At 35.8% G+C, this 17059-nt stretch overlaps 1 protein-coding gene across 2 annotated transcripts in view; it reads right to left on the bottom strand.

Annotated features, from left to right (window-relative positions):
* Positions 1-9767, bottom strand: part of LOC116250238 (vacuolar protein sorting-associated protein 53 A) — a 32911-nt gene extending 23144 nt beyond the window's left edge. The window contains exons 1-7 of one of the 2 annotated variants that reach the window (XM_031623791.2): positions 9496-9767; positions 8061-8153; positions 7501-7726; positions 4748-4842; positions 2752-2808; positions 2408-2558; positions 885-955 (exon numbers count right to left, since the gene is read on the bottom strand). In XM_031623791.2, coding sequence (XP_031479651.1) covers positions 885-955; positions 2408-2558; positions 2752-2808; positions 4748-4842; positions 7501-7549 — 423 coding nt within the window. In that variant the 5' untranslated portion in view covers positions 7550-7726; positions 8061-8153; positions 9496-9767. The remainder of the gene's footprint in view (positions 1-884; positions 956-2407; positions 2559-2751; positions 2809-4747; positions 4843-7500; positions 7727-8060; positions 8154-9495) is intronic. The other variant, XM_031623789.2, reaches the window with a different exon arrangement.
* Between the last annotated feature and the right edge of the window lie 7292 nt (positions 9768-17059).

Raw genomic sequence — 17059 nt, 5'->3', positions numbered from 1 at the left:
TCTCATAATAATAACATAAAGATCAGAACCCCAAAGGCCCTATACAAGTTTTCTAACAGTGATGCCATTTGTGCCTTTTGCATAATTACATCTATCACCAGCTTGAACATCAAACAAAAGAAGAATACAGCTCAAAGTTCAACAAGATTGCAGAGATTGTAGCTAATAATGCAAAAGTTAGCCTGTCAAACAAAACTGGAGATGTCAAATTTTAAGCATGACAAGAACAATCAATCTAATAGTCATCATTATCACTTTTGAGAAAAAACACTATATTCTCATTTTCTGGAAGCCAGCTGCAAATATTCACATCCAAAGCACAATATTCTCAAAATATTCCTGGAGAGAAAAAATATTCCCAAAATATCAAAAGATCATCCAGCAGTGTTCCTATCTCAGAATCTTCTTCCATCTCTTTAAGTACATCATTTACGTTATTTGTTTCTTAACGTTCTAAAATACTTTTTGTCACTTTTTTATGCAATCATAAAGAAGCACTAGAGAACATCCAGGATTCCACTGAAATTTCCAAAGACTTGGTAAAAAATCCCAAAAAAGCCAGAAAAGCCATTGGTGAGTCTGACCGAACAAAAAGAAATACCACTTACTTGACCACCTGAGCAACTACTTGTTTCACTTTCTAGAGCATTATTGTTTTGTTAGTAAACCATTTCTATTTAAGAATTTTTAATCTCAAGCTCCCTATGCCAAATTGTGAGTTAAAGGTAAGGATGTATTTGCCAATCACATTAAGTTATCAATAAAGCATATGGAAGAAAAAAGTAGTCAAAACTGAGATCATGCCAAATAGTATCATTTAGACAACAAACATATCACATAGGAACAAATTCATTCATAAAAGATTAATAGATTATGTATCATACCTCCAATTGAGCAGCTGCTTCCTTATACTGCCTCTTGGAAGCCAGCACTTGTAGTTGTTCCACAGCTGAAACTACACCACGATGCCAAAAGTACAATCAAGGATCCATTTAACAAAAAAGCAAGAAAACTTTTCAACAAATTATTCCAGAAGATATATATTTATTTTGTAACCCAAGAAGCTACCAGCAAAACCAGTTGTTCACATCTAAAATCCCTAAAAAGAATTGGAGAAATCCAAATCATGAGAAAAAATGGAACTTAACATGATTGCAGATTTGCAGTTAGAACGTTGAGATGGCCTATAAGCAAAGTGCAGCATGATATTGCATGAAATGCATCATATTTCTATTATCTACAGTGTGCATTCATCTATGTTTTTAGCGTTTAAAACCCATGATTATGATGTTTCCTATGTCAAGGAGATTCATTTCCAATTTCAGGTAATTTAGAGTTAAATTGAGGGAGATTCAGAGCACTGAAAAGATCCAGGGCCAAACAGAACAAAAGATAAGTGATGTAGAATGAACACTGGTTCATTCTACATCAATGCCTCATAAGCTGCACGGAGCACCAACAACCAAGAGTGCAACAACCAATACTGAATTATTTTTCACCTTATGTCGGACACATAGACCAGACTGTATCACCAATCAACAACTAACAACAGTCTGAAAAGAAAATTCCTCAGAACCAACACTTTATTTTATTAATAATTTAATGACTGCCCTCGTGACTGCAACACAAAACATTCTGCATGAATGACAAATCTGTGAAGGTCTGGGAAGTACAATCCAGTTTTGGACACACATCTGATCTACACCATCTACATGTTGATAAGATATGTGTAAAACAGAAGTACATGAATCTAATAACCAGCACTGCTTGTCTGATGTGGTGTTGAAGTGCAGCAGTGAGGGAGATTGACCCACTGACGTTCAGCAATACAATGAATTAAGAGAGTGAGTGTCAGATGCCCAGGGCCCAGGCAACATTGCTGCTCTGATACCATGTCATGACTTGATTAAAAGGGGGGAAAAACAGCAACCAGAATAAGATAAGAAACCAAGAAAAAGGAAGAAAAGAGGAAAAGAGATGTACAAGAGAATAAAAGAAAGAGGGGAAGAGAGGATTAGGATAATCCTTACGTTAAGTAGGGATAAGAATAAAGTTCTGCAGGGTCCACTAAATTTACAAAATGAGAAGGAACTTAAAACTCCAAAATATAAATTTTATCGGCTCCTCCATGCAAACAAATATTCTTTTTCAGCACTAGATAATGAAAATTTATTTCTGCTGCATTCATCATAAGTAAAACATCTGCTATGTTTGACAAAGGTGTAGTGCAGTGATATGCCCAGTTCATGATTATCCTAAATTCCACTGCTTCATGGTTTAATTTTAGAACGAAGAGTGTACAAAGAAAATGAACTATCAAGCATTCCAGACAATGTGTTTATGTAAAGTACGGTTATATGCAGTTAAATATTGATCTAACATGGTATGTCAGGAGAACAGGCCTAACCTAACATAGTGAGACGATGCAGAGCAGTAATAGTTGTTGTAATATGTTTTTTCGCAAAGTCAAGCTTTTTGATGTCACGACAAATTTCTTGTACCATCTTTTCACTTTGCTCAGCCTTGCCTTTGATTTCCCCAATCTTGTACATAAGTTCCTGTACATGGAACAAAATGTGAGGAAATTGTGTCAATGATGAGAGTAGTTTTGAGTAGTTCTTACTTCTTAAAGCATGTAACGTGACAGGACCAACAAACAAGTCCTAGTACAAAAAAATAACTCAAAAGTATGTGCAAATATTTTTGGAGGCTGATCAGAAAAAACACAAACTCAAATTTGCAACTAATTACTTTAACAGCTTGAGTTGCAGCAGCCAAGTCTTCCTTTGCTTTTGTTCCTGAGCTACTCTGCAAATAGATTTCTTGTTTAAATGAGTAAACAAAATAAAGTACAGAAGAAAAATCAAAAAGCAGCTGATGTAATTCCAATGCACAAATATGCTCCTACTCACATCAGTTTGTTATAAGTCTGAATCTTGCTTATGAAAATTACACAAGGCACCCATGTAACATTTATAAGAGACCATTAAAAGCTCCCATGCATATTATGATGAAACCCAAAAGCAGATACCCTCATATGATGAACCATGTCTACCCACGTGGGAGTGAAAGAACAGAAAACAAGTAAAGAACCAATTTGCCAAGTGGCATTACAAGAAATATTATTTTGCGCATATACATAAAAGAAAACCACCTTTGCTCTTATGAAATGCAGCATTTCTATCTTCTTTTCCTTTCAGGACTACAAAATACAAACTGTCAGATCTCCTCTACTTTATTCACTGTCACAAATATTGGCAATATTTTGAATATATCTTAACATTGTCCCCAGACAAGAAAAAACTGCTTTTATTGAAAAACAACACAATATTTTAAAAATGTAACAAAAAAAACAAACTGTTTCTATACGCTTTCATGATATTTTTGCCATCAAGAAATGCTTTTATACATACTTGACATGTATGTTTCCATCTGCATGTTTCTGTAAAATTCTAAAAACTGTTTTGAATCTTTAATAACATTTTCAAAAGAAAATTAGTTGGAAACAGTGCCAAATAGTGTGTTTGTCCCTATTTGTAGTTGAGTTCCAAAAAAAAAATCATTTTTCAATGAGGATTAGTTGCAAGGCTGCTGCTGGCTGAGGGGACTGGACTGATTTGTTGCACCTGCCAATTTAAATTTCTCATAGTGGATTTCTCATTTGTTTGTGAATTGTCATTTCTTTGATTGAAATGTTCCTCGTTTGGAAATTGTGCGGTAATTCCTTTCTACAATAAATGTTCCTCATGTGGAAACAGAGAATATATCTGTCAGCATTAGCAATCACCATCTAATCCATAAAGAACTGTCAGACAAGAAGCCAAACCCAAATTCTTTTCTTCTTTTGTTAAACTTATTTATTTGAAACTTGAATTTTGGATTGTCAGTCTAAAGAGGATAATCTTAGCTTATTGCCTTTCTTTACTTCTTTGTCCATGCTACTATTAAAGTGAATGGCATCTCTCTTATTCCAATTTGCAATTTGTTAGCTTGCAACTTTCTGAACTTTTAATAGAAAATTTTGTCTAGTAAGGTTTTTGGTCAAGGGCATGAAGGGAGTTTCCTTTGGAGGTCTAGTAACATTTTTTTATACATATAACTGCTTTACTGTCTAACTGCATAGAGATTTCATGGATCGAATAAATGAAATACCAGCAAAGCAATGATAGACCCCACTCATAGGACATAGTGGAGGTGTATTATCATTTATCAGTGCCTTAAAGCATGGACCAGATATATTGCCTAATTTTACTAGATGCACATGGCCCAGTATCATACAATCATATAAACAAGTAGCCATGGTCCCTCCATCACATGCAAAAGGTCACTACTAATAACTGCAAATCCACTAGTTAAATTTTCTTGATTCGACACTATGGTAGCTTCCTCGATACGTGCAAGCCTCCAGATGCTTCATTTAAACGTTAAACCTTCACAACCTAAGAGCAGTCCTTTATTGCATGAAGTTGATATCCATTCTGAGGGTGAGAGGATATAACAGCTAGCTCCTCAAGGAATCATCATTTCATAATTCATCAATAACATTAGCAAATGAAAGTGTGCCCAGCCATAAAAAAGACATTAAGAAGTATTTAGAATTACAAACATAAGGCAAACTATATCATGTCGGTACGTAAATGTTTTTGACATGCAAGAGAAGATGAACTGAAAAATTATGGAAAAAAAAAACAATAAAAAGTGCTAGTAAAAAATAACGAAGAAATGAATGACAAAAGAAGGTTAAAACCTGTTGCCTAACAGCCGCCAATATTTCAGCATCCACGCGATGAATCTCACAGCGCAGCTTCTGAATGAGTGGCTCTACTCCAGATAATGAAGCCTCTGTATGTTAAAAGTATACTACTTAAATGAGTAAATCAATGAGAGAAGCATAATGGCAGTATATGTAGTACCATATCATGACACTAATTGCTTAAAATACTTTATCCTCATTATTGTTGAAAGATATTCAAGGACGACAAGAAAAGCTAAAATAGAAATAATTAAACAGTTTATGCCACATATTCCTATATCTAGTCTTAAGGAATCTAAAACTAGATCTGAGACTGCTGTGCTGATACCAGGTGAAGATCCATGCTTGGCTCAACTAACAATGGCAACACCAAATCTAATTTTACAACGTTTGAGACACCCTAGATTTTCACTCAAAACCTTTTTTCTCTTGAAATGCATAGCACATACAAAGCTTTGTCAATGTGACAGATTTGATGACACTAACCAAATCACATAAAACACAACACAAACTGGGCCATTCATTTCCATTATGTAATCAAAACATATGTACAGACACCTCCATAAAAATTAGACACTAGCCCATTTACATTTTCCTTTTTTTACAAGATTACATAAAACCAAAAAGCGACTCAAAAAGTAGACAATATGCTGGTACAAAAACACACTTCTTTGGTGGAATATGAGCTACGCCCATTAATCCGCTCCTTACACGACCTGCTGGATCCTAAGTAATTCACAAGAGAAGGCTGAGCCTTCAAAGTACGACAAATAACCAGAAAATTGAACAACCCCTAAGGGTGTATGTGCATTACATCATGTTTCAGTGGCATATACTATCCAACAGATCACAACCTTTTGCTAACATTTTTTAAGTATCACATTTGGATCTCACATCATAGGTCATACATATCTTGGAGCTTATAAAGCAAACTTATTTGTTGGATACCATTTCATGTAATCATCAAGCATCTTGATGATCCAACATGAAACTACATTACAAACACAATTATGGCTACCACTCGATTAATATAGTGGACCAATCATCGGTTGGATCTTACGGATCACATAGATATAGGGGCAAAGCCAGTGGCTGGCAAGGGCAACTACTCCCCTCCAAACTTTTGAAAAAAAAAAAAATTATGTTTGTTTTAGCCTTTTAGGCTTATAGTTATAGCTAAGCTATATATGTTTCTAAGTATTAATTTTATAATTTAAACTTTATCATTTGATTGTTTTGTTTATAATATTGTTAAATTTGAAGGTAGAAACTAGAAATTGCAAGATGGCTGAAAAAAGAAAACAAATTTGCTTCAAAGTTCAAACTCTATCACAGGTTCTTCCTCTAGTGCAAACATCAATGCTACAAAGTTGCTGCTTTATGGAATTCCAGCATGTAAAAAACATTTCCACAAGATACTATAAGGTGGTTATTCATAGAAGTGATCAAAGAAGCTAGTCCTAATAAGGTACCAGAGTCTACAAAACATTATGAACCATGCTGCCATATGCAAGAGAGCAGAATTAGTTTAAGAGTTCATTTTCCTCGCATCTTCTGGACTCCAATGTAGTATATAGTCATGTTGACATGACTGGACACAAGTTTAGGTACAGGACACACACAAGCATAATTTACTTAATTTTAAGAAAAGAGAAGTAATGTTTTTAGTGTAGGCAAGAAATGCAGGCATTTAGGAGTCTCCGCCAACCAGAAGTAATATAATGAGCTGTTTATAAACCAGATATTCCCATTGAAATTTGTCCATTTTCACGTGTCTGTCTGGCTGGCAATGCTTATTCTCAAGTATCTTATTTGAGCAACACATAAACATTTCTCGTAAACAAGATCTTCATGTGGAACCCAATCTATTTTCGCATTTGTCTGGCTGCCAAACATATTATCTGATATCTTCTTTATGTGATCAGGTAGGAGTACCCAGTACCTACAACCAGGCCACATGCACTGGTGTTTGCTTGGATGGTGTTTGAATTGTTTAGGCACTTGGACATACTTGTATTGTAGCTATAGTAAACTATTTCATCACAAGCTCATAAAAATAGTTGCCAGCCGAATTCCCACCATGATACCTGTCATATTGCTCTGTCAATTATTGCAATTAACCATACATAGGTTACCTCACATCTCAGAGTTCCTTTTCTATGAATGAAGTTGGCTTTGGTTAACATGCTCCCACAAAGGTAAAAAGTCATCTTACGTGTTAGGAAAGAAGTTCCCCATGATAACAAGCTCCACGAGGCAAGCATTTCCTATTCACCAGAATTATAGGATTGTAAAGAACATTGCATATTTTAGAAAGTTTATAATGTAAATTAGGCTTTGTTTCAAGAATAAAAACATGCAAATCATTAGGTTTAGACCTTTCATTATGTTCAAATAACAATGTAGATGACATGTAATAGAAGGATTAGCATATCCTACTTGCATAGGTAGTCAGAACATCAAGAGATAACCAAGGCCTTCAGATGTGGGCAAAGAAAATTGCAACAAGGACACAATAAACAGGCAAATCCAAGCTTATGGAATCAATATTTACATCTTGTAACACTATAATTAATGTGAAAAAACACTATACTGAATGGGGTTGACATTTATATTTATCTCTAGATTAAGTCCTACAAAACTATAGCATATTCATACAATAGCAGAAAATAAAAATCTTAATCAAACAAACATAACTAAGATAATAACAAAAGAAGTATTTTCAACATTAGAAAGGATCATCAAACCTGTTGGGAACATTTGGTTGATATATTCTAGAGCACTGGACTTGTCCATTGTTGGATGATGGAGACTGTGGACCTCCACTGTTGTGTCAGCCTAGCAAACCAGTGAAGCAGGGAATGTAGGTCAGGTCTCTCTCATACAACCAATTTGGAGCAAACGATATGGCATAGTTGCGCACTAGGTGTCTTTCTCGCCCCTATGAAATAACTTCAACAACTAAAGTGATGCCTGTATAAGGAAAAGGTGAAACTCAGAATCTTTCACATGTAAAATAATTATAAGGATGCCAATCAAATGAAGGTGTAAGCAGCAATGGGGCCATCCAGATGTATATAAGAGCTAACACACAAAGTCAGAAGTCCAAGGTTCAGCTAGCAGACTCAAGATGCAGCACAAAAGAATACAATCTCCGTGAAGTGATAATAGCACAAACCAGGACGCATTGGTAATATTGAGTTGTAGAGCAAGAAAGTGAAAAGGTAGTTATGCTTAGACGACTGTCATAATTGGATTTTCTTCTGCCCAAGTCAAAGAACAACAGGAATATAATAAGTATGGTTACCTTATAGACTAGGGATCAATATTTGCCAATATCTTTAGTCCAAACGTGATAACCAAATCATCACATGGATGATCAGTGCTTACTCAGAAGTGTCTGGCATTACAGAAATTGAGTCTTAATCAGAGAGAGAGAGAGAGATCTGGATCTCCAAATTTCTATTCAAGAATTAGAGGAAATCCTTGCCAAAGAAGAATTCATGAAAACACTGCAAGTTCAAACAATAGAACATACAACGGGAAAGTCGAATCTATCAGGACCAACAAAAGGTAAAGCCCTACCTCCAAATACTAGCAGACAATAGAGAGAAAGATGAATGTCCCCTAGCTTCTGAACTATCGAGATTGTCGGAGCAACAACAAGGTGGAAAGAAGCCAGTGATAGCCTACATGCCCCTGGCTGATTTTTGCACTTGCTACTTTTATTGATCAAATATTCTTGATTTCTTATTTATTTCAATATTAAGCAACTTCACAAATACCCGTTTCTAGTTTTCATAACATTTTGATTAGCTCCTTAAATGCCCTCAGCCCAGAGTCCATAATCGTCTATCAATTTTCACAAATACTCTATCGTGTTAGGCATGATTTTACGCAAGGGAACGATAGTCTCTCCTTGACCGAAATATTTCATCTCTCCTTGGCGGAGACGTGCTCTTCTCTCCTTGGTCAAAATTGCTTCGGAAACCTCCATCGGAAAGGGAATGCACTCTTCTCTCATTGGTCTAAACTGGTCTGTGAACCTCCATCAGAAAGGGGAAAGTTTGATTTAGATAATTCTCAGGTTTTCTAAGGGTTTACCAATATCGATTTGTAGGAGTATTGGATCAAGATAGATTGTGGAGATAGAAGATCTGGTTTCCTTTTTCAGTACTGAGTGTATATTTCTCCTCATCTAATCAATAGGTAAGTGACAAGATCTACTCAAGAAACACCTAATTCAATTTAATATACACACAAACACAGTAAGGAGTGCTGGAAATACATTCAATATAAAGAAAACAAAAAGGAAAAGCTGCTGGTCGCAGTCAAAAAACTCACCGGACAGCTCATGAGCTGCCAGTGACTCGCTCATACGATTCCTACCTAAAAGATCCTTTCCACATAAAAAAACTCACTAATACACATAAACTGGCACGCAAACAGCTATAATCCGATATCTACATGGTGGAGAAGGCAAAAATCGAGCAGCTACACTGTAGAAAGAAACAAATCAATGCATTACACTATGATGCCCGACCAACCTAGCTAGATTCGTGCAATATGAACAGGCTAAACGAGAATGCAGCATGAAATTTGACGACCCAACACAGATTTAGCAGAAAAACGTGCGAAAACAAAGAACCACATCTTGAAAAACTCGGAAATCCTAAGCCAAAAACATGAAAACGGAATTGTACCGAGAACTAACATGCAGTGCTAAAAATCAACAAACCTACCTAACAATTGGGGTTCGATCCTCCAATCCGGTTTTGATCAGATCACCGACGTCTATAAGCCTCCTCGAACTCCCTGTTCTCCTTTCCGAGCTGGGTTAAAAGTTCAAGAGTTTGAGGACGAGAAAAATCGGGTCACAGTTCGGAGAAGCGGCCGGAACGAATGGCGTTGCCTAGGATCGCCGGTGAGTTCTCATCTCAACCGGGCATCGCCAAAGAAGGACGAGAGACTGAGAGGCTCTTCGACGGTTCGACCCGTCCTCCTCACGAGCAAGGTTTCTCAAATTTTTCGTTTTTACAAGAGCCCGCCTCATTAATGCCCCCTTTTCAAAACCGTGCCATACTATTTTTCAACCCTCCTACTACTTTTTCTTGTTTACATTCCACTTACTTCGTTTAATTAAACCTTAATATGCATCGTGAAAACTAACTATATTCGTGTGTTGGCTGCGTGTAAGGAGTCTTTGCTCGTCCCAAAAAGTTGAGTTTTAGAAATGAAACAGATTATTTTATCTTTTAGAACCATTTGTGCTTGTTTTGGTCATTTTTCACCAGTCTTGAGTTCGTTTTCCATTAAATTAGAACCACTACTCCTTAGACCTTACACAAGCATAACCATGGGGTTCAAACTTCAAGCATTAAAATTTATCCAAACTGAATGAAAATATTATTCGAAATTAATGCATTTCATGCACTATCAATATAAATATGAAATTTAAAAATAAAATAGCATACAATTTATTTGTTTAATTGGCTAGAAACCACCTGCATTTCTGTTGCTACGTGATCTACAGATGTGGTTGTAAAGATGCATTGATATAGTAATACTTGATGCATAACTGTCCACTATTTCGAGGAACTGTGTGTTCCGAACACGGGTTGTGTGTTTCTTGTATCCTACTTTTGAAAATGTCACTGTACGCAATGGCCAAAAAAATAATAAGGTGGAATATAGTGTAGCTCCCTTTGACTTTACACAATCATAACCCTATATCATAAATGAAAAGATGCCACGGAGTGAAATTTTTTGGTCCATGAATCTAAGGGTTGGCCCTAAGACTGGGCATAGGACCGGCTCGAGCCAACCCAAGGCTCCACAAAGTCTGGCTCGAGTTGGCCTGAAGTCTTTGTTGGTGACTCAGGGCCTGACCATCAACTTTATATCCATCTGAGTACCATTTTCTATATTCACCTATATTTGGAACCCTATATCAAAAACCTTTAGCAACATGTCCAAAGTTTCTAAAGGTGGCATTGATGACACATGAATAGTTATAAGAGTGTCATCAATGAAACATGAAAAGTTTTTAATGGAGTCATGAGGATGCACCAAAAAGTTTACTAGTTACCCGATTGTTAGTGTCATATGCCTCTTATATATATATATATATATATATATATATATATATATATATATATATATATATATATATATATATATATATATATATATTGGGCCCCTAATACCCAACTAGGCTCGGCCCAACAATTTTTTTTTTAATTAAACTCACTTGAATGTCAAATAACCAGCTCAAGCCCAACCCATCACGAGTTGGGTACCCAACTATCGAGTGAGTACTTGGCTCATTGCCCACTCTTAGTTGGCCCAACCAAGGGTGATTTATGACATGTCAACTTGATGACACAGTATACATCCTCTAATGTGATAGTCCTTTCAATCACTGAAATGAAATCCATTGATATACATGTTTTTTGGGACAACAAATGGCAAGTGTAATTGTGCAAATTAATTAGCTTTATGTCCAAAATATTGGAAAATGCATGGCCCTCAACTATTACTTCAAGGACTCATATAGCTGACAGTAATACTAATACACCATAATTAAAATAAGCTGAACACGAAAAATGTCTTGCACCATGGATGAACACAATTACTCGCAAGCTAAAGTTTCCAACAATGGGGATTCTAAATGGGAACTGAGGCCTTAGCCCCAACAAAAAGACAAAATCGTCAAAAATTGAGGATAAGGGAAAACCTACAAACAAAAATGTTGAAGACTGATGAGAAACTACAAACAACCACAAAAGCTAAAAGAAACAACATGGTATTGGGACATGCTATTACAAAAAAAATAGTAGACAATTTCATACACATTATTCCGCTAATTTTTTTTTTTTGCACCGGTGCTTTTTTTTCTCATGTTTTCTTTCGAAACCATGAATTAGTAATCTTCCTCCTCCAACTTTTGGTCCTCACCCTGTTCATCTTCTTTGTTATCTGCATACTCATAGTTAACTCTTCGCTTTTATTCTCGCCATGAGTCGATCATTGTGACAGCGGTTTGCCCACAATCAACATTCGACAGACACCTCTGCTCATCTGGCAACTTTAGGACCTCGTCAACATAATTATTATCCTATATATGCTTGCTTCTAAGCTTGATCAGCAAGTTTCGTGACAGACTTTTCCCCTCAAGACTGCCTTTGATTGAGCTCAACAATAATATTTCTGACAAGACCTTCTGTTTCCATGGATGGGGCTCAAGAATCACTAATGGCTATCAGGATCTATTCTCCTGTGATAGGCCCATCATGCACCAATCCACATGCAATTAAGGGTGGGCATTTGGCCGAGTACTTAGACTCGTGATGGGCCAGACGCAGGACACACTGCACATAGGTGTTTGTGGCCGATATATATTGAGGGAGAGATAATTGTGTATCCGTTCTAGGTCCAATCTCTCAATTTGGTCTGTGTTGACCTGATCCAGTTGTGCAAATTTAACTCTATATTGCCGGAAATTGTTGCTTGCAAAATTTTATGCATTTGGATCGTCGAGATTTTATGTATATCAAATTGTATACTAGGTTTTCAAATTTAATGACCTTAACTGTTTACTCATAAAATCGAGTTTAGAAACCAAAATCTTGATAATTATTTTATTTTAGAATATTCATTTTGACACCAGACTTTAATAATTATCTATTTTTAATATTCATTTGGACACCAAACCTTAATAATTTTTTTTTGAATATCCTTAAAAAGAAATTGAGTTTGAAAACGCACAACCCAAGATATTTTGATCCAAGCGTGATAGAAACTTTAATTGATTATATATTTGTTTATCTTAATTAAACATATATGTCTTTTAAGCTTACAAAATCAGATCTCAACAATAAAAAAGTTGATCTGGTCCACACTGTTCTTGCAGGTTGATTTACAATATAAAATTTATGAGAAAAATGAAAAAAGTAAAAGAAAAACTCTGCTGGAGCAATCAACTGCATTAAATATAAATTATATATAATATTTAACTTTATCCAATATGAAGTAAGCCAAACAACAATTTAAGTGTTCTGCTTTATTCATGCGATTTCTTTCATCATGAAAGTGTGCTAATGGAAGTCGTCCTAAGTTAGACTTGTTAAGAGTTACATACTTTTCCTTTACCAATGGTTCAAGGGGCAGGCTAATTGGAAATGGTGACGTCACATTTCCCAAAGCAATATGATATTGTGTTGCTATTGTTCATTTCTACACGCATTTGTTATGTCAAGTGAGTGAGCTTCTCCATCACTTACAGAAAAGCTGCTGATGCTACTGACACTAACCAGACCGCAGAAGGCCAAGTTTTGTCAACATTCTTCCAAAGCTATGCAGTCCTACAAGTGCCAGAGGATGGTTTGCATCTTGGTGCAAGTCATGTCTTGTTTCTCCTTTTTATGCTTTGATCCTCATGTCTGCATTAGTTCCTTTGGAACCTCCTCAAGTGAAGCCAACTTGTTTTCTCACTTGCTTGTTGGTGTTGCTCAGGGTTTTATTCCTTTCATCCATATTGTTCTAGTACAATGGGTTCCTGCTCATGAATGATCTCGTTCTGTCTCTGTCACAACTTCAGGCATGTATCTTGGTGCAGCAGTCAATATTCCTTTTTTTTTTTTTGCTTAGCTTGGTGAAGTTTAAGGGTCCAAAAGCTGTCTTTTTAGCTGAAGCAACACTTGGAAGTCTACGAGCTCTAATTTGGTTTAAGCTGTCAAGTGCGCCACCTGGCAGAGATAGTGCAGCACATTTGGTAATTCTCTTTTACTTGTCTGAGAAATCAAAGAAAACCAAGTTGGACTCCAGAAGTTGAGACTGGAAAGCGGGTTTGGCTCTGTTCATGTGCCTAAGATTTCATGGAAAGGATAATTCTTAGTCTACCTGTTTGGGCTATTGTTATCAACAATTTTGCATTCCATGATGCTCTTTATGTATTGATGAATTGCCTACCTACATAATTTGAGCAAGGCTTACGGCTGAGTTTTCAAGAAATGGACTTTTCAAAAATGTTGTCTCAGTAATAGCTGATTACTGTATCACAAAGAATATGTTATAGACAAGGAAATATTTGAACACCTTTGGGTCCATCATTCCTGCAGCTCTTTGATGGTACTTACTTCCTTCATTAAGAACTTACATTGGTGGAGGGTTTGTTCCTCTGTTTCTATTGGGTTCATTGCTTTGGGATAGCTGGTTTTACTGTTAATCACTGGGTCATGGTACCAGGATATGCAAGGATAGTGATGGGCTTTCCCACTTCAGAGAGTTGGATAACTGAATTCTTGCTTTAAGTGTACCTCTGCATATTTAGTGACCAAAGTTCTTTTGTTGTTTTCTTCAGGGTAGAAGATCTTTACCAGGTCCATCGATTCAATTGCTTTTATGGTTTTAATGTACTATTTTAGAGCTCTGGTCTGAGGCTTATGTCTTCTCCATTGGAGGATTTGTTATTTTTCCTCCTATATCTTGTGTCTATGTTGATCCCTGTCATTATCACTTTTATATTTTCAATCTTATTTCTTTGATTTATTTCATTTGCTTTCATTTTTTTGTGGTCGTGCATATCAGTAATTGATTGGTTTACGTTGAGGCCATTTCATATCATCCTTTCTATGCATTGATTTTTGACATTGTCCCTGCTTTCATTGATGTCTTACTTTACATGTTCATACAGTATGCTGTAGCCCGTAGGTGTAAGTTTGTAAGCTCTGTTTCTGCAATTGCAACTGCTGTTTTGCTTCTGCAATCAGATCTGAGGTTTTATGAGGAAAATTTTCATTTATTAAAGGCTACTTTCATTTAAAAGTGTGCCTGTGTCTTTTGACCATGATCCTTTGATAATCTCTCTCTATATCTCTCAATGTGTAAATGTGCATGGTTCATTTTCCATTGATTTATGTTGTTAGCCATGACAAATTGTCCATCAATTTGCAACCAGTGGTGCGGTAGCAGTTTTAATTTGGTAAGAACATTTTCAAAGAGGGTGTCGCCAGTAACTGTTATAAGTCTTTCTTGTGCACAGTCATGCAAGCCATTAAATGTCCATCCAGGAAGAGAGGACATCTGCAGTCTCTACCATGAACAAAATGGCAGAGGCATTGAAAGGGCAAGTTGCTCCTGTAATTTATTTTCAAGAAACTCTTTCCTGAAGCATGTTGTTGATAATCATCGTCAGATTATCAGAAATTGCTTTGGATTTTCTTTTTTTTATCCAGAACTTCTTTGCATAGCTTTCTAATTTATATTCTTGCTGGCTAGAAGTTTGGAAGGAAAAGAGCCCATTCAGTTCTTTTTTATTCTCCAAAGCTCTATTGTATTTGAAGTGAGTTGCTTGATCGGTTATGGAAAGTATATTTTTGCTAAGCGTTTCTCTTCACTTAATTTTGTAAGTTGACTATGTTTCCAATTGAACATCCACAGAGTGAACGGCAAAGGATACAAATATTAAATCTTTCAAAATGGCATTGCTGATGAGACATACTCCACAGATGGTATTGCACCAAATAGAGTTCAAGGTTCTGAACTTAAAATATACAATATGCAAGCAACTCAGGTTTGAACCTGTATTGTTCATCATTCTTCATTGTTATATAACAGATTGTAACACATTTTGTTTAACGTGTTTTGCACATGCCATTATTCATGCACTCGCAGCAATTTTAGAAATGTGTCAGTGGACCTAATTTGATAAAAATTTGGTAGCTTAAATGAAGCATTAGGATCCTCATTACTTAAATTTCTTTGCAGCGTTATGAGTTGCTGCATCAAATAGACCCTTGTATCTGCCGCGCGCCTACCTAAGATTCAATTCAGAGAAAAAAAAGGAATGAACGTGATTACAGCATCAAGATTTTAGATGTCAAGATGATAAAGAGTTGATCAATAAAAGTGGGTGCGGATTGCAGGAAGACTTGCCGGGATGCACCATTTTCGCTTGTGCGACCGTCGTCAACAATGTCGATGAGAAAGCTATACTGTTAAAGACTCAAAATTCTTGTACAGTTTTTCATGATCTGTTTTTGCATGCATGTAAAGCCTTAGAAATTCCCATTCCATTCAGGAACCCAGTAACATATGTATATGCTTCAATGTAGATCATTAAATCCCGTTCTAATTTACTGACCTGTAATATATGCAAAATATTTCAGTTGACCATTTTTTCACAGTACTTGCTTAATATTCTAGTGCTCAGAAACACTTTTTAAGTACCAGTTCGGCCAGACAGACACATAGCAGTCCAATCTGGACATGGATATAGTATTGGATTTGGATATGGATCTGGGTATCCAATTTTAAGTGCTGAACTGAATCATTTCTTATATATATATAATATAAATTTCAGCCGATGTCTATGTTCAGCTAAACAGATTAATTAGTACTGGACATTGTTGATTTCATCCCCATTCTATAGTTTCTTATATATATATATATAAGAAACTAGTAATTTCCTCGTCCTTTATATTACAAGTAGATCTCATTTAATAATATACGTATCTATGTATTTTCGATCGGACTTAATTTCTTAACTTTTATCCTACGTACATACCATATTTCTTTATTTATACATGCGCATATTCAAGTTTAGAGATGACATTCATAAGCCGGACCAGGTCTGTAAAAATATAATCGTCATGAAAAATATTTAAATATAATATTGCACTTGAGCGGACCCAATGGATTCTGTCTGATCTCTATACATATGTTCCTGGCCTTCTGGCATGAATACTGGCCCCGGCCGACGGACCCATTCCATCTTCCTGGTCCAAAGATTTTAAGAACATATCGGTACTGCAGTACTGCATGCAAGCTACTAAAATTGAGTAAAGACCACAGCTCCCGATCGAGCCCATGTTTGAGCTTGCCTCACTTTGTTGTTCCTCTTTTTCGGATCGTGTAGATCCAGCTGATGGTGGAAACACATGTAGGCATGTGTGGGCAGTTGCCCCTTATTTACTTATTAATTGACCTTAAATTTCTATATATTTATACCATAGCAAATAATTTTCTTATGTTTCCATTAGCAAGTTTTTTCTCATTATAATACGGCAAACTAAAAAAAATGACAAAAAAGACATTTTTTTAAAAATTAAAACTAAAAGTTAGGAAAAAATAAAAAAAGAGAAAAATAAGTAACATAAACACAAATAATAAGTAGATTTAAAACAAACAAAACAGTTTGGTATTAAAAAACATGAAAATAATGAACAAAATGAAAAAAGAAGGAATAAATTAGTTTTTCTCTTTTTTTTTTATTCTGTCGTTTTTTCTAAAGAGATGTTTTTTAAG

This window comes from Nymphaea colorata, chromosome 3 (genome assembly GCF_008831285.2).
Source record: "Nymphaea colorata isolate Beijing-Zhang1983 chromosome 3, ASM883128v2, whole genome shotgun sequence".
NCBI lineage: Eukaryota > Viridiplantae > Streptophyta > Magnoliopsida > Nymphaeales > Nymphaeaceae > Nymphaea > Nymphaea colorata.
This window is presented reverse-complemented; position numbering and strand designations above follow the sequence as displayed.